The 19265-nt window shown below is 39.9% G+C and overlaps 1 protein-coding gene across 4 annotated transcripts in view; it reads left to right on the forward strand.

The window, feature by feature from the left end:
* The window catches only part of ARID5B (AT-rich interaction domain 5B), a 145710-nt gene that overhangs the window by 11512 nt on the left and 114933 nt on the right, over nt 1-19265 (forward strand). For all 4 annotated transcript variants that reach the window (XM_045024552.1, XM_045024555.1, XM_045024556.1 and 1 more), the window contains one exon: nt 7661-7886. In XM_045024552.1, coding sequence (XP_044880487.1) covers nt 7661-7886 — 226 coding nt within the window. The remainder of the gene's footprint in view (nt 1-7660; nt 7887-19265) is intronic.

Below are 19265 nucleotides of genomic sequence, written 5' to 3' on the forward strand. Positions count from 1 at the left end.
AGTCACTGCATAGCTGGTTTTTATTTATTTAACATCTCTATTCATTTGTCATCTTGTTTTAAGGGTTTCTTCATAATCAGGGAGTCTTTAGAAAGAGGTATACAACGATGTATGACAAATAGTTAAGAAGGCTTCACTGTGTTAGTGATTCCAGGATTTGTTGGTTTTCTGAGGGAATCCATGCCCTCAGGAGATTAATAATTTGGTTGTGCCTGGTACCTTGAAAAGCCCTGGAGGTGCTGTAATGTCACAAGGGGCACTCTACTATTACTTGCATCATGCTGAAATCAACTCCTTTGAAGAAATAGTCCTGTTTATTTTCATTTTCTTGTGCAAAAGATGTTCCTTCTAGTTTGGATTTTAATGTCACACCAGAGAACAGAAATATGTGTAGTTGGTTTGGGTATTGAAATATTGAAAGGTGCCATGTAAAACCAAAGGCCGAGATTTTAAAAAGTGACGAGTGATTAGGAGAGCCTCCCATTTAGATGCCCAATTTGGGAAACCTTAAAGCAGCCTGGTTTTTTTTTGTTTGTTTGGTTTGGTTTTCCTATTTTTAGAAAGTAATGAGCACTCATCCTTTGAAAATCAGACCCCTTTAAGCTGTCTCAGACTGAGCACCCAGCATGTGAGGCTCCAAAATCACTAGTCAATTTGTGGAAATGTTAATCAAATCTATTTTGTTTTTAAGGATAAATGTTGATTCTTTAGTATTTGGAACTTTTTATGCTGATTATTATCTGTTTTACAACTTGAAATCCCCCTAGAGGGTCTGGGTGTTAGATACAGTGAAGTTTTGGCCCACACAGCACTGGGCACACCCAGGGCACAGCATAAGCACTGGCACTTCTCACCAATATGGCTTTTCATTCATAAAACTCAGTGTTTTGCAAAGGTGGAGAAGCATGATTAGTACCCCCAGCTAATAGATGAAGAGACGGAGGCAGTGTGAACTTAGGCAATTGCACTGTCAAAGATAGAGCTGGGACTAGACCCCATGTCTGCTATGCTAGTCTCCTATCCAGGGGCCCAAACTGCCTTTTCGGGAAGAAATTCCACATTGGTAATGGACACAAAACAGCTTTCAAAATGTTTACGGGACAAACACATAAGCTGACTTTTGAACCAAATGTGCTTTTTGGAAACTTTAAAGCATATGCGTACCCAAGTCATCGATCTAGGTTGTAAATTTGCTCTTCCCTTAATATCAGTTTAATCTGCCTGAGAGGAGAGAGACTCTTAATATTTTTCAAACTAATTTACACTGTGTGCATGGAACCATGAGTTGGTTCCCATTGAAGTAACTCCATGTGGGTAAAGGAATCTATCTGCATGGAGTCAACTGCAGGACTTAGGGCTTAAGTTGATTCAGTTAGTTCTATCAGACTGTAACCTTAATTATTTACCACAGTGGAACATATCAATACCACCACTGTGGAGAAACTCAGACTTAAGCACTTTTTCAACCATCTCATCCAGGATAAATATTTCTAAGCACTCTAACTGATGCTGTGGTTCCAGTCATTCAATTGTGTAGCTCTTACTCACTCTGGTGTGCACTTATTCATTTGATTGAAGTCAGTGAGACTACTTGTATGAGTGAGTAAGTGCTCACCATCATGAGTAAGAGTTACGAAGTCTGGCCCTTAGCTGGCATTGCACGTGTAAGGGCTAACAACATAAGTTTGCAAAGGGACTAATGCAGAGCCTACTGAACTTTATGAAAAAGACTCCTGTGACTTTCAATGACTTTGAGTCACAGTGAACAGAGTAAAAAAAAAAAGAAAGGCCAGCAAGAGGGAGCCATGTCTAAATTATGTTTTGATTTAAGAGGAGGTTACACGAAACAGAAAGAGGTACTTGGTTTGTGCTTTAAAGTATGAAATAGTCTGGTATCTTTTTCCATTAACTAGCTGTGCAAATATTACTGTGTTGCTCATTGAACACCCACTGTGTCTCTTGTCAGATTATCCCAAACTGGGAAGGAATCCTTCAAATATACAGACAGGGGGTTTTGTATTTTTCAGTTTAAAATTAATTAAAATTTATTTTCCTCATAGAATGTTCTCCTGACAAGTGGTCTGGGCTGGCTTTATGGGTGGGTGATGCGGGCAACTGTGCAAGGCACTGTGGTTCAGAGGGCGCCATGGTCAAGAGGCAAGGAGCGGGGTAGGCCTTGGTTGCAAGGCCGGAGAAGGGAACTTGGAGCAATGGGGGTGGCAGTGGGCCCCAGGGGCGATCAGGAGATGGCTGGGGAGGCAGCAGGGGCCAAGGCGATGGGGGAAGCAGTAGGGACCAGGGATGATGGGAGAGGGAGCCTGGGGAGGCAGCGGGAGCCAGGGGTGCCAAAATACAAGTTTGCCCAAGGCACTGTTTTTCTAAGGTGGCACTACAAATGATACATCAAGAGAATGCAAAATATTGGTTAAATGCACAACAGAATCTTAGAAGCTATTTTAAATACTTAGAAAAAAAATCCAGGAATCTTGTTTTGTTTTTTCCTTGCAAGAGTATTGGATTCAAAACCAAAACTGGATCCAGCTGTCTCCTTATCCTTATATTTTAATGGTCAAGATGGGTGTTTGTGTTTTGTTTAATGGCCACAAATAGGCTTTGAAGTTAATACCCCCAGTAAGATACACGTGGAAAGGTCACACCTCTGGTGATGCTGTTGCGTCAACATGTAGGGCTGCAGATACTCAAAAACTCTGCAGTGCTCATGAAGGCCGCCATCACAAAACAGGATTTCTCTACAGTGGTAAAAGTCAGATCTGTAACTCACTGCCAGCACAGCTCTGCCAGTTGAATTGGGATTAGCTGTAGTGTAGACAAGGCTTATTTGTTTTTAACCACCGTGCTTCGTAACCCCATTGCTGTCCCAATGGAGAATTGCATATCTTTTTTGCTTGTTTGTTTCTTGACAAACAGAGAAGGGCTTCAAACACAGAGTATCAGAAGACCAAATTTTCCATATATGGATCTGAATTTTCCCTGCTAAAAACTTGTCAGGATATCTTTATTCTCACAGTGCACTGAACAAAATAATTATTCGTCCACAAACGGCCCTTTTCCCTATAAAAATATTTGCAATGAAGTCAGTGAAATGCTGTAGGAAACAATATAGATGTTGTTTCCCTTGGTTTACTTTAAGATTAACTGCTTGGCGAATAAGAATGCACTAAGACAGGGAGTGCCTGAACATAAATTGTTGGTTCATGAGCCCACTTGAAGGGTTGTGTTCCAGTTTAATGTGCTGTTGGATAATGTAGCAACATGGAGGTCTGCATTGGTTTGGATTAGTGCAGGGAAAAATTCTGCCACCCAGAATAGTTCAAAACTCTCAGATGAGTTCAATGAGAATGTTGCTTGAGTAAAGACTGCAGAATTTAGGTGATTGTGTTATTAATACATAAACACTACGGGACAGATTATAGCTGCTCCAGTGCCTATGCACTGGGTTGCCCCTCCACCTCCAGCATTCCTTCACCAGAGGTACTCAGAATGCTATATCCATAGATCCCCAAGTGTAGTTGTGACGGCATTAGCATTGTAAGGCCTGGTCTACACTAAGAAGGGGGGTCGAACTAGGGTACGCAAATTCAGCTACGCGAATAGCGTAGCTGAATTCGAAGTACCCTAGTTCGACCTACTCACCCGTCCAGACGCGGCGGGGTCGAACTCCGCGGCTCCCCCGTCGACTCCGCCACCGCCGTTTGCAGTGGTGGAGTACCGGAGTCAACCGCAGCGCTTCCGGAGTTCGAACTATCGCGTCTAGATCAGACGTGATAGTTCGAACTCCGAGAAGTCGAACTCACCGCGTCGACCGGGAAGGTAAGTGTAAACCTACCCTCAGAGGAGGTGTGTTTGGGCAGGTTGGGGTCATGGCAAGGCCAGCATCCTATACACAATAGCAAGCGCCAGGAGACCTTTCCTGGAGCAATCACATCACATCTGTTAGGCGGGGTTACCAATGGCTGCTAGTGTTCTGACTCCTCTGGGCACCAGAAACATTCTACCCATTCTGCCTACTTCTGCCATGCTTTCCTCTAGGCCCCCAGCAAATCCTAACTCCAGTATCCTTAACCTGAGACAAAACTCCTGTTGAAGTCAGAAGAGGTTTTGAAGGCAATGGGCGTTTCTGCTTCATAGAGATTGTAGAATCAGGGCCTTGAGATGCAATTGGCTGCAATTCTGAACCATTTTCATCTTGTTCCCAACAAATTCAGGAGAATGATGCAATCCCTTTGATACCAATCCCCTAAGGAAGTATTTGGAGGAAACTCAACAAGGAGAACCCGGAGGACTTTTCAAGTCCCTTTGTCCCCTTTCTACTGATTCTATTGTGGGATGGTATGGCCTTGGCTATTGGCCTATGACATTCATAGTGTAGGTCCTGATTCAAGAAGATACTTATGTACATGCTTAACTTTAAGTATGTGAGTAATCTCCTGGAGGCACTTCAGTGGGATTTTTGTGCCTTTCTCCCTTCGGCATTTTTGAAAATCCCATCCTAAGTGTTTAAAATTACATGTGCACTTAGGAACTTTCCTGAATTCATGCCAAAGGCATTCATCATTGGTCTAAATCTGCTCCCACCATAATCAGTTTACTCTTGACTTTGGTGGGAGCAGAGTTAGACCAGCATAGACCATTTTTGAAAATCTCACACTAAATAATTTTATAGTTAATGCTGCAAACAATTATTTTATAGGCAAAAGAAGCTACATGATTTTGGAGCATAAGTCCCCCTGACTTTCAAAGAGATTTTTCTTCCTAAGTCATTTAGGTACGTTTGAAAATTCTACCCAGTGTACTTAGTTGCATTTTGATCTATTTCTCCTCCTCACCCATCTATAAAATGTTTAGAAAATGAGACATCCTTAATTGCATCTGTTACCACAGTAACCAGCTAAATTTTTGTTATGGTTTGTATTCATATACTTAGTTTTATGTGCTAATATGATTCAAAGTGCCTTTCTGTGCGTACCTTTTGTATTACATTAGCTGCCACAACAGTATTTATGGTCATAATACTCATTTTGCAAATTGCTAATATGATCACATGACAATTTGTGCAAAGATTCTTTTCCTTGCCATTCACACTGATGTAGGCAAAACTAAGTATAAAATAGTTTGGTCGTGGTTGCTGGCAGGGGCGACTCCAGGCACCAGCGCACCAAGCCTTCAACGGCATGCCTGTGGGAGGTCCGCTGGTCCCATGGTTTCGGCGGCAATTGGGTGGCGGGTACGCCGAAGGCGCAGGACCGGCGGACCTCCTGCAGGCATGCCACCGAATCCACGTTATCAGCGGACCTCCTGCAGGCGCGCCGCCGAAAGTCGCCTGACTGCCGTGCTTGGGACGGCAAAATACATCGAGCCGCCCCTGGTTGCTGGTGTGTGGTCATTTTGCTGTCACACACAACTTTAAATGTGAAGGCGTAATTTGTGCTCTTTTGTGTTTCCTGATACTTACTTATTCCATATTTTTCTGCTTCCTTATCAAATTTCCAGCTAAATCCTGGCACACGACTATATTGCAAAGTGGGTTTGCTGCTGAATTGTTAGTAAAACACACGGGTTGTTTATCAACCAATATTCTTGGATTTATGGTTTCTGAATGTACCGTGTGTGTGAAGGTTGTAGTCTCAAACAGGTTTATTCACTAAAGATGTAACAGTGATTGTACTTTTCTTTTAGTTAATAGATTGTTTGCTTGGCTAACTTTGTATGCCAGCCAAAGTTAGTCATACCAGTTCTTGGAAAGGATATGAAGAAACTGGTAATTGAAATCATAATCATTTGGCCATAAAAGTTATTTTGAAAATAACACTTTAACCAAAAACATATCTAATCTGGAAGTCAGATTTCTATGAAAGATGCTGCTAAATAGAATGTTTCTAAGTACTCAGTATTAGAAATTGTGATACTTAATGATTCCATTCAACATCCTATACAGAAGACCCCATCCAGAAGCTGTTAAGGCTGTCTTCATGCAGCCTCAATTTTTTCACTCTGACATTTAATAATCACCATGTAATAGCTATAAAATGCATAGCAACTACAGATCTTTTATTTCAAGTGAATGGTGTAATGAAATTGGGTGAAACCATCCATTGAAAATGTACTGTGTAGTATGCAGCATTGTTTACAAAGTAATAACATTTGTCATAAGCGGAAAGTTAAAACATTGTCTTGATTGTTTGTTGTTCAATGGAAGTTCATATTCAGCACAGTGATAAAGGAAAAGATTCCATTACTAACATTTACGTAGCATACAAGTATGAGGTTCATTTTTGAGTAAATATTTGTTATTGCACTAAAAGTAATAGAAGATGACTGCTTATAAAACATCTTTGTGTTATACAAGGAAGAGTGAAATATCAGATCTACATTTTACCAAAGCTACTGTGGAGGTTTCATGTTGTGTGTAACTTATCACAAAACTTACCCACACTTCCCACCCACTCCCCCCCCTTCTTTTTTTTTTTGACTATTGAGCAGTATTTTATTTCCTGAGGAATGTGTTAAGCAAAAAATACAGAACCAACCATGCATTTCTGTTTATTTAATAACTGCAAGAATTTCTCTCTCTCTCTCTCTTTCTTTCTTTTTTTCTCCATACCTAAATAGTTGTGTTTATTTTGGAGAATAAAAATATTAACCATAATTCTTTCTAAGTGACTATGCTACCCATGTTTTATCTAGAAATGTGTGATGTGAAAGGTGTGGTGTAAGTCAGTTCAAGTTAAAACATCAACTGTTTCAAATATTTAACTTAAAGATCTCAAGTTTATCTTGGTAGGAGTTGGGGTTAGGTTTTTCTTTTTCTGAAGCCTTCCTAAGCCCTGCTTACAGTAGGCAGCTATAAAACATTCTGCTTATTCATCATGACTGAGAAGAGTTGATTGTTTCCTGGAAGGATAAAAATGTAGCAATTAGAGATGTTTAGTTCAAGTATATGTTCAGCAGGCTAAACTAAAGTTAAATTGCTTTTTCATAGAATGTATGTTTAAGAGGAGGGAAAAATAGTTATTTTCTGTTCTTGAAAAAGTTTTAAGAAACATGAGAATATGCGAGTTTCTTTTGGTGGGAAACACATAACATTTATGCAGTATTTCTTTTGGGATTACATCACAGTTTTATTTAATTTTTAGGACAAAAGTTAAATTCAATATTTGCGTATAAGCCAAGGGAAAATGTACCATAAACACAGGAATTTTCTGGTGAGTCAGAGTTCCAAGAATCTAAGATTTACTTAGACCATTTATTTGAGGACTAGCTATAACCATTAGTCATCCAGCCATGAGTTTTTACATTCGCAGCTAATTGCACCTAAAAAGCAAGCTTTCATCCGAGCCTTTGGGATATACAGAATGCACTTTGGCAATCCACATTTAAAATGCATTTTAGGACTACTGCCCTGATATTCTTGGATATTTTTTATCACATAAATATTTGCTTCAAATAAACAATTAACAGTGACACTAAAATGGCATGCAAATTGCATGAGTTACTGGATATTCTGTATCACAGAAAAAGTAATCTGCCAAGAGCAAGATAAACTTTTCCAATAACATGTCAAAGAGGCAGTGCTACAGACTTATCATTCATCATAAGCCACACATGACACGCTCTGTTCTCGTTTGACTACATCTTGCAGGATGAAGTTATTGCCGTTTCAGAGAAGGTGACTGTGAAGCTCGAAGACTTGGCAAAATGGGCACATTCAGATTTCTCCAAGTGGAAGTGTGGTCTCCGGGCTGACCCAGTCATACCCATGGAACTGGGCAAGAATGGGCAGAAGGAAGCCTTGATGAGATACAGGCAGTCCACACTCAACAGTGGCCTGAACTTCAAAGACATTCTAAAGGAAAAGGCTGATCTTGGTAAATATCGTTTCCTTTTCTAAAATTGCTGTTTGCCTACCTGTGACTGTATTTCTATGGGGAACAAGCCCAATCCTGCAGTGCTTATTCAGACAAAACTGTCATTGACTCTGAGACTGTAAGCACTAAGGCTCAAATCCTGAGGCTGCAAGCAAAGGTAATTTACAAGGGCTTCCCACAGAAACTATGTAGGCATTGGGGTCAAGTATATGCTACACATCATATGGGATTGAATCTGATGCCTTCTCTCTATGCAATTAGAATCATAGACGAAAGAGAGAGGTCAAAGTCCTGTTAGATCATACTGCCTATGTTCTTGCCAACGTAGGGTTGTTGCCTATCACTAGTGCTTCTCCAGTCTTTGTCCAATACAGTGTTAATTGTCTTAAGTAATGAGGTTTTCACAACTCCCTTTGGGACACTGTTCCACAGTCTAATACATTTTAGTTTAAAGTTTATTGTAACATTCAGCCTACGTTTTAATTAATCGTACTTACACCCATTTGTACCGTCACTTGGTTTCATGGTGCAGTGGGTCTTTTCTTTCTCACTTTTCCTTCTATGCAAAAACAGAGAGGCACGGGAATTCATATGGACAGCTTTTCTGCTGCATGGGCTAATGATTTGGATCTCTGCAAGCAGGTTTAGAGTTTTTTGGGATGCTTTTTGCTCCCCATATTCACATAAGGTCTCAATCCCACAAGTTGGTTCATATGGACGGTCTCCTGCACTGCCTGGCTCTCCTTTGACTTCAGTATGTCAATGGGATGTGGATTCAGGATCTGCCCACATGTATCACCTTGCAGAATTGGGGCCTAAGTGGGTACGGAATTTGGGTCTAAAACACCAACTTTGTAGAAGCTGTGCACATACAACTCCCATTTCCTTTAATGGGACACATTCTTATGCAAGGGCTGTAGGATGACGTCTGAGGCAGCGGGTCTTCTGTTGGTAAACATGTGACCCCCCATTAGCTTTACTGGGAGATTGGCATGCACATTGGCTGACAGGAAAATATATTTCAACGTGTGTTTCAGTGAAATTTATTTCCTGTAGTACTTTTTTTTTAAAAGCAAAGCTTAGATAGCTTCAAGATTAGCACATAAATGGATGAAAGGTAAGAAAACAAAAGTTAAGGCTGATACTCTGCCAACTCCATGTGCAGAATTTTTTTCTCATCTTCATGAATTAAAGATCATGGGGATGGGCCAAGTTCTCAGTTGTGTAAGCAGCATAGTTCCCTGGATTACAATGGAGCTATGTCTACCTACACTAGCTGAGGATCTGCCTTATAGAACTTACCTGACAACAGCGTTGAGTCTCTCATTTCCCATATAAGCAAATGGTGAGGTCAGTCTTACTTTAGTTCATCGGCTAGTCAGGATGATGTTTCATAATGATTGAAAGTTGATATTTTTAATCAATATCTACAGTAAAACACTTGCAAAACTTTGTTAGTGGTTTCTTCTTCTTTGTAACTAGATGCAGTAATTAGACAATCTCATATTACATTGGCGTTTTCCTTGTACATTTCCTTGCATCTGTTTGGTGTATCAAAAGAATCGGAATGCTTCTCAGACAGAGATTTTGGGTTTTAATGTTCTCTTGTTTTGTTTTTGACAAACAAGCAAACAAATCTTTTGTGCGAAGTTTATAAAACCAGTATTATTGACTCAAGAGCCAAAGAAAATTATTTTGAAACTTAGCACGCACAGTTCAGAGCTGCATGTTAAACCTTTGAAAAGAGGGGTTACACTAAAAATGCATATCTGAACTATAACAATGTAATTGTGAAAACCCAACACTGAGAGCATTGCATGTGGCTTTCTTTTAGTTCATGAATCAGGCTGCTTTGCCACTGCCTATACAAAAAAAAAAGTTGACTCAATTTTTTTTAAAGTTTCTCTCTGCGACTGGTTATGATTGGTTTGAAACCCACAGGCACAAGAAGACATTTAGCCATTGGGCATGTTGCTTTTGAGGATGGGTCCGACTGCTGAAAGTTAGACAAGAAAACCTGTTACTGCTTGGTTTATTTAAATGTAATATTAACATTAAATGGATTAAATAATGTACAGTAGAACCTCAGAGTTACGAACACCTCGGGAATGAAGGTTGTTCATAACTCTGAACAAAACATGGTGGTTCTTTCTAAAGTTTACAACTGAACATTGGCTTAATACAGCTTTGAAACTTTACTATGCAAAATAAAAATGCTGCTTTTAACCTCTTAATTTGAATGAAACAAGCACAGAAACAGTTTCCTTAGCTTGACCAAAAAAAAATTAACTTTCCCTTTATTTTTCAGTAGTTTGTTTAACACAGTATTGTACTGTCTTTCTTCCTTTCCTTTCCTTTCCTTTCCTTTCCTTGTCTCTGCTGCTGCCTGATTGCATATTTCCAGTTCCAAATGAGGTGTATGGTTGACCAGTCAGTTCGTAACTCTAGTGTTCATAACTCTGAGGTTCTACTGTAGTTTTCCTGTTCAGTAAATAATGTGGAGGAACTATGGTTTTCTTGCTAAGGAAACAGCTATGTTTGGCAGTACCAGGGACCTAACCCTGCCATTTGGTTTGACATGGGATCAGGATTTAATCAGTATTAGTTGAAAGGATGCTGGACAAAATTTGCTCTCACCTGCACTGACTGGTCATTCATGGAGAGCATTATGTCATCTAAATATACTCATTGCAATCATAGGTCAGGTCAACACAATAAAATTTGTAATGCAGATAAGTCCAGTTAGAGTAGGGAACCTTGAGCTGTTGACCTGCCTGTGCTGTAACTTCTCTTTTGTCAAAATAGCACCTTTAGTGGGCTGTACCTTTTGCTAGCGTACAGTATACGCCCATAGAACTCTTCCAACACTCCGCATCATGCCAACAAAACAGTGAACACTGTGGTTAGGAATTTGCTAGCTGTAATCATGGCTAGTAGGGTTCCAAGCATGGTCTCTCAAATCACTGTGGGCAAGGTTTTTCTTGTCTTAAAACAGTGTTATAAAACTTTTCTATAGATGATGTGGAGCAAATTGATGGTCAGTTTCCTAGTGTTAGACTGGTTTTTAGGGGACATAGTCTGTAGTCTAGTTCTTAGAAACAAACCCTTGTCTGAACTAGTCAGGACAATGATTCATGAGCTCTGCTAGCAATACCAATGTTTAACGCTGGTTGTAGGCTAGCAAATTTCTGATTCTTTTGTTGGCAGGACCTAGATAAACAATGCGATTGCCTGAAACCATTTTCCTTGTGGAAATGCATATTTCCTTTATGAAAAAATCCTATGTAGTTGAATAAAAATGATTACTTTCCTATAGGATATATTTGACCTTCCTCTAAAATTTAATAGAAAATTATATCCCTGCTAAGGAATTCTAAAGGATGGCTCAAAAAACCTATATAATTTTCCATTAAATTCAATAGGTTTTAAAGGTAATTTCTTATTGTTTACATCCCTTTTAAATTATGTAGGTCTTTTCCTTAGGAAGTGCATTAAATATATAAAAATCTCATATTTCTGAGGTTAAGTTTTCAGCCTGAAATATGATTCTAAAAATTATATCCCTGCCTTTCAGGGTGTGTATTTTATACATTCTCTCTCATTTTACAAATATGTCAGCATCAAATGTGAGTAATTAATGTCTTAAGTCTATTTATATTTTTCTGACTATTTATTTCAAATATTGATACAAATAAGGAATAACAACAATGCAGTATATAAAAATAGAATAGTTGAGTAATGTATTATTCATAATAAACATGAGAACCTATTTTTCCAGAAGAATTGGCCTGACAAAATCCTTCATTATGGCTTCTAGTTATTTATTTTTGTCTTTAGAATTATTTAAGAGCTTGGGGTTATTTGTAATAAATGGACTTCAATACCCATATTTGGTAAATCAATTGGAAATAGCCAGATGAGGAGTCATTTCATTTTACATTTTTTTTAATTTTTAAAATTTTTTTTTAGCAATTAAGCAGTGTAAACACTATCAGTTAAACATGGGTAAGTTACAAATTTGTATTCCTTGGGCTATAGTTAAAAAAATTCAAATTATTTTATGTAACACTGCTTCTTACAGAGTTCCTTTAAGTGAAGTATGAAAGCTGCAATGTAAGCTTTATTGGCCTATAAATATGTCATTATAGTTGGACTACATTTATATGCTTTGGATTGTTGTTTAAGCCAAGAAAATATGTCTCTACAGGTTGACTTTTTATTGAAACCCTTTGAGGCATACAACAGAATGTATTTTAGGCTCAGGTTATTAAAACAGCATTTTCATTTTTGCAGCAGACTCATTGTCAATTATGCTGCCACAAACTGTCTGTGGATAGGCAGTTATGAATGGGTTCATCTCTAAGTGTCTTTGGAAAAAGAAATAAAAGATAAAGGAGTCAGAGCTGAAATTGAGAGACGAGACTGAGGGGGAAAATGACTGAATTTAGTGCTCGGGGGCACCATTGTTTGGGGTTCTACTGTACTGTGGCACTGCCTGTGTTTAGTTGAGAAATGACCTGTTTTCCCACCTCTTCTGCTGTTGCTGATCGGAGCGTGCAGGGTTTTTAGATTTTTGGGGAGTGGGGGTGGAATGGTTTGACTGCTGACTCAGGGGTGGCTTTATTGACTCTTGTCCTTCTTGGGCTAATAGATCAGTTAGTATAGATTGATCGATTCTCTTGAGTGTTTCAGGACAAAGCTGTGGGATCTGGGCCCATACCTGTTATTAAGGTTGTATGCATGGCGTTTGGCTTTTTATGATGCCAAAAATTGTGACTCAGGTTGCCATACTGTGAGCCCCTCAAAGTCTGCATCCAGTGACGTTGTTTGGAGGAGTCGTCAGGTTCTGTTTCTACTGCAACCTGTGCCCATTATTTTGGCTTTTTGGCTTTGAACTCCAAAATAGTGATGTGGAAACTGAACCGAGTTTAGATAATAAACCTCCACTGCCTGTAGATAATACATTCCTGAGGTTAATACATATTTATGTGGAAAATATTAATATCCTTTAAAAATCCAGGAGCATTGACCACTACTTTAAGTGAGGCTCATCTTTCAGCAGCCCTTCCCTCTGTTGATGGAGGATAAGGGGCAATATCAGATTTCCCCTCCCCCCCCCCGATTTTCTGTCAATTCTCTGAAAATCTTTTCTTGTGAACACTTTGGGTCTGATTACCATGGAGTTACACTGGCTTAAAGCTGGCGTAGCATGGTGGTGAATCACTCGCCTTGCCCTTTACTGACCCATCTTTTAATTTGCATTGGGCCAATGAGTGGCCATGATTCCATGTGAGCTCTCTTACTGCCACATGTAGCTCTGAACATCCTCAGCACCTCACAATGGGTTTGGAAGGAAGAATGGAGTCGCTACCCTGGTGAGGATGCAGACTTCTCAGAATCTGAGTAGTGCCAGGGTGGCATGGAGCACTGCTGTGGTGCCCAGCTCCACCTGGCCTCTGTGTCCTGGTGAGAGCAGGGCCAGGGCATGGTCAGATGCTTTCACTTACCAGTAACTGGAGAACAGCTATGATTTCTCTCAGTGAATATTATGAGTTGATTTTGGATATCGGGACATCTAGACTTCAAGTTCTTGATGACTTTAGAACTGACAACAATTCTTTTGTTTGTCCTTTATCACATTCTTTTGACTTCTGAATCTTCTGGCTTTATTCAATGTGCTAATTTTCTGATCAGCTAAATGTCTCCCATTCAGTATAGTTTTTTTTTCTCTGTCTTCTCCATGGCTTCCTGTCTCTCTCATTCTTATCAATCACCATCTTGATCTTGGTTAACCTTGTGTGAGCATCCCATCCACAGCACTTCATTTTCCCTTTGATACTCGCTGCCACCTCTGTCCCAGCTCTCCTTATTGTGTCCTCTCTTGGGGATCTAGGTGATCTCTTATTACACTGTTTTAGCTGGCCTTATCAATGCATCTACTCTTCAGTGGATAAGGGTGATTACCCTGGCTTGTTTGTGGTGCTCTGAGGAGTTTGATAAAAGAAAGATGTCTCTTTGGGAAGAGGGATGTTTCCTGATATGCATTTCTACAGCTTCTAGCACATTTTGAGCACCACTGCATTATAAATAACAATAGCTGCAGGCTAATGTACGGTACCCTAGTGATCGCTATATGGAGCTACTTTGAAGGTTAGGCCTTTTTTGGTCATATCTAGGGAATTGACATACAATTTCTAATGTTTAGTATCTTTTACTCCTTTTTAGAATTGGGATTCTAAAGGCACAAAATGGAAGTTAACTTGACCAAAGTCACACAGCAAGGGCCCAATCCTGCAAGATACTGAGGAAATTCCCACTGAACCCAATGGCTGCTGAGTTCACACAGCATTTAAGACCTGTACACAGATTTAACCTTGCAACCTCCTGGGTTCTTATATCTTTTTTGTGTCCACTGGACCAATTTTTTAAACTGCATTTTTGTACTCTTAAGATTAACCAGGATCTGTAGACTTGTTGATTTATTTAGAATCCCCGGTGCCCCTGAAATGCCGAGTGGCAGTGCTGTTCTTGGGGTTGGCATAGCTTCATAGCTCCGTGGCTATTGCCTTTCTCAGACAATTGCCTCGCTCTCCATTAGTGGTCCTTTTCTCCCCCTCACTTTCCCTTTCCCCAGTCTGCTCAGCCACTGGTTTTCCCCTCTGGACTTTCTTCAGCAACAGTCTGAGGACATTGATGGGGTTTTCTGGAGGTTATGTTTGGCCACCTGATCTTTCAATTCCCTGGGTGACTTGGTTGCCCAAGGAATGTTTGGGTGATTTAAGTGCTGTTAATTTCTTCTTTTCTCCCAGGACCACACAATTTGTTACATTTGAAGCTTATGGTGATGCCATGGGCTGGCTACTGAAGCCCTACTGTTATCATTGGTTTGTCTGGAGCCTCTTTTCTATTTGTGGTCACAAGTTATTGAGAAGAGAGTTTTAACATGACACAACTTACCTTATTAAAGAGGCATTGTCTGGATCTAATCTCCCACTTTGACCTACTTTAACATTGTTATAAACTGGGAAATAAAATCCTCTGAATCCTAACTAGCTTGATTTGGTATTTAATTGCCATTTCTTCACCAAGAAATTTAACCAAACACCAAATAACTACTCTTTTTGTAGACCCTACAGGAATGATGTGTGTTTTTCCTGTGTTGATTCCTCCAGCAACAGTAAACTAACATTATTCTCAGAATGTGCTGATATCAGTTATGATTGTTTCAGCATTTTCAATTTTGTATCAGTATGACAGGGCACTTTGTTAGTGTTGAGTACAGCCATTTTCATTTCAGGTCCATTCCAAACATTAGGGAAAATCAACGTTGCTAAGTGGGAGAAGACAAAGAGACAAATTCTGGTCCCATTGAAGTCAATGAAGTTAAATTCTGGTCCCACTGGGGCCAAATTGCACTCTGTTACAGTAGTGTAAACCTGAAACAATGCCAGTTTGCTCCAGTAGTAGGAGTTTTGCCATTGACTTCAATGGGAGCAGGATTAGTCCCAAATTATTACAAGAATTCTCAAACTCTTAAGAAAGTATTACAATAAAACAATAAAAAAAAGCGCCAGCTATTATGTGACCATGTCCCTTTAAAAGTGTTAGACAGGCTTTAGTCTGGTTTTTGTTTATTTCTTAGCACCAAGATTGATCTTCCCTGGGCCCGAATATGTTGGCTATCCAGGATTTTTTTCCCCTTATAGTCTTTGCTGGATCTTGCATTTAAATCTTACTAACCAGGAGATTTTGTTCCAGTAACTGAAAACTTGTGTTCTGCCTTCTGATGCAGCACTTGTATGGTTTGAATCTTACCTATTTTAATGTGTGAGTTTCTCTTGGGCTTTTAGGGTGGTTTCTTTCTAGCCAGCCAGTTTCTGGTGATCAGTGATCACTCAGTGCTTAAGGAGCTTGCAAGAGATTTGCTTCGCTCTGTGTCTGATGGGTTCAAATGGTTGTGCATAACAACTAGAGCATCACAGTGCCTCACCCAGACTCTCTGTCTGGGAACCTTTGTCCTTACTCAGGGCCCAGTACCACAGTTGTCACCACTGCTCATATTGTTTCTGGATCCCTCAGGGATGAAATTAGGTCTTCTATTGTTTTGTGTCTCTTTCCTTTGCTTAGTACTATTCAGGGATGTGATCAGCATTCTCTGCTCTAATTCTGGAGTATTGTTTCCAGTTCTGGGCACAACATTTCAGGAAAGATGTGGACAAATTGGAGAAAGTCCAGGGAAGAGCAACAAAAATGATTAAAGGTCTAGAAAACATGACCTATGAGGGAAGATTGAAAAAAATGGGTTTGTTTAGTCTGGGGAAGAGAAGACTCAGAGGGGACATGATAACAGTTTTCAAGTACATAAAAGGTTGTTACAAGGAGGAGGGAGAAAAATTGTTCCTCTTAACTTCTGAGGATAGGACAAGAAGCAATGGGCTTAAATTGCAGCAATGGGAGGTTTACATTGGACATTAGAAAAAACTTTCTGTCAGGGTGGTTAAACACTGGAATAAATTGCCTAGGGAGGTTGTGGAATCTCCATCATTGGAGATTTTTAAGAGCAGGTTAGACAAACATCTGTCAGGTCTAGATAATACATAGTCCTGCCATGAGTGCAGGGGACTGGACTAGATGACCTCTCGAGGTCTCTTCCAGTCTTATGATTCTATGATTCTCTAGCTGTCATTTGGAACTGCTGGCCCTTATGAATCCAGGGGACACCTTTTCCTGCATTGTATCACTTCCATTCACATAGCCAAGTGTGGCTGATTGCTAACGTCCCTAAAATGAAAACCTATAAAGTAGCATTGTTGTTGATCGGGCCCTGCTAACATCTTTTTCTTTCTGCTTGGCTGTTTTCCTCTGTAGTAATTCTGCTCTGCCGGAGTCCAGAACTTGGAGTCTTGCCGTCATCTTTGACTCCAAACCTCTATTAATCAGGTTATGAAACTGTCTCAGTACAGCTCACAAATCAGTCCAGATTGTGACCTATGCTGCCTTGCCAGGATGCTGAAGCTCTTATGTGCCCTCTGATGACTTTGTTACCAGATCAAGTAATTCCTTTTGTGGGGGTAAGGAGAATAGCCAGACACAGCTTATTCAGAACCTCACCTCCACATTGCTCTTCAGAATCAAGAGCTATAAGTGAATTACTCCTGTGCCCAGAGAACGTCACTGCCCTTTGGTGAGGAAAAGTAGATTGGTTTTAAATGTCTTTTGCTTATATATGTACAATTCTGCCAGGGTGGCCTATCATCTTCAGATCTCCCAAAACGTCTGTGTCTAGCCTCTGTCTGCTCTGCTCTGCTGTTGAAGGACTGTTAATTGTTTCCTAAGATACAGTTTGGATTGAAATCATTTACTTGCTTTTCTTCTCACCTGTGGCTCATCACAGATTAGGGACTGAAGGGGTCTGTCATGGGTGGCTTGCCACAGCGTGTGATCGAGACTCATTGAATGTGGAAAACGTAAACAATATCAGGTTGTTAGCCGTTGGCAAGGTGATCTAATTAGATCTTCAAAGTTAAACCCAACATGCTCGCCATAGCCTCCACACAAGACACTATCATTCCTCCTGAAAAACTGGTGCTCCATATAGGAGCTTGAACAACCAGTCAAAAGAGGTTTACCCCCTCTTTCCCTGCCTCCTCTGGGCACCACCATTTTCTATTTCAGGAAAGGATCAACCAAGCTCCTTGTGTAAAACGAGTTCAGTCTTCAGTCTCTTGTAGAGGGCATAATCTTATTTCATGGATGCTTGGCAACATAAGCCTCCCTTGTTCATGTGCAGCCTGAGGAGGTCACTTGCCAGTACTTGTTTTTTCTTTAGTCTCCTCCTTGCCTCCCCTTTATGGGCCAGTCTGCTCCTAAAGAGAGAGAGAGAACAGGGACAAAATTTGAGGTACACACCAAGCATGTGATGTTATAAAGCCATCATACATGTGCGAATGTCAGCAGCAAATGCCAGGACAGTGCATAAGGGCTGAGCATCATCTTTGCTAAGCACATCTTCACTTAGGCAGGCAGGAAAAGGTGAGTGAGTGGCAGGTGAGAAAAGCAGAAAAAGAACTAAGAATCTCTCTATGGTTGGATAAGCATGTGACAATTGAATCATTTCCCTTGACCCCCGACTCGTCCAACTGGAAGGAGGAAAGTCCAGTAGGAACTAGCTAACTGGTGTTAGCCTTTGGGCAGAAATGGGTGGGGGACCCCTCACTCTGCCAATAGCAACTCCTCAATGATAGATTATGTGGTAGCCAGCTGGCAAACCTGCCTCCCCCTTGGATGTGAGGAGCAGAGATCTGCCTCGGTGTGTGCATAGCTCTTATTAATGTTAATGGGAATTATATACACACACCCCTCAAGAGAACAGTGGACTCTGAGCATTTAGCCCTGTTAAATGAAGTCTTAAGACTCCCTTTATTAGTATTGTGACTTCATAATCTCTTTAAATTAATTGGATTATATTTGTCATCGCTTGCTTGATGATGTTTGCAGGAGGTGGAAGTAATTGATAGTTTTGTTTAACCTAGTAGATGGCTAAATCTGAATTGTGTGTGTGTTTGTTTAAAAATATATAAAATGCCATGGATTCTAATTTCTGGATGGCTTCATTGTTGCATAACCTTTATTTACTGAAAAGCTGTACCATGTAAAATGAGTTCCTCCTTAATTTTATTGCTAATGATAATTTGCTAGTAAAAATAAATCCTCAATATTGTGAATGTTCAGCCTGTATCTCTATCTAGCTGACTCTTATTTTGTGAAGGACAAATACTTAATAGCATAAGAAAAGCTTCTGTTAGTGATAGATAATGTATATTATTTTAAAAGGAGTGTATTTTAGTAGCTCATGAAAAATAAAGGTGAATTCTCACATCTGTGCAATGTTGCATAATTGATATAAGCCGAAGCTGAAATGGAATATGCTTTTACAAAAGCATACATTTGGCTTTCCTGAACATTTAAATATGTATATCACACCCTCGTTTTAAGATGCTGGTTAATGACTTTATGATCACGTTTGCAGTCAGAGCATTGCATGTGGTTTAAGAAATGTGTCTGGATATGCTTGGTAAGCAGTATTATTCTGACAATGAACTAAAGGCCATCTTCAGTTTGACTGTGCTCTATTTTGTTATGCTGTGAAAGAAAAAGATAATTCAGCAGAGCATTGTGCTGTCGGCTAGAGACACCACATTCCAGAATACAAATATTACTAAGGATAAATGAATCATTAAAAGAACAGTAGTATAAAATATTTGATGAATGAACTCCAGGAATCTGTGTTGGAATATGTTTAGCATTCATGGACAGTACCATAATACATGAACTAATAACATCAGTTCTATGCTCAGATGCTAAAAACATTGATGGGCC

This window comes from Mauremys mutica, chromosome 7 (genome assembly GCF_020497125.1).
Source record: "Mauremys mutica isolate MM-2020 ecotype Southern chromosome 7, ASM2049712v1, whole genome shotgun sequence".
In the NCBI taxonomy this organism is placed as follows: Eukaryota; Metazoa; Chordata; order Testudines; family Geoemydidae; genus Mauremys; species Mauremys mutica.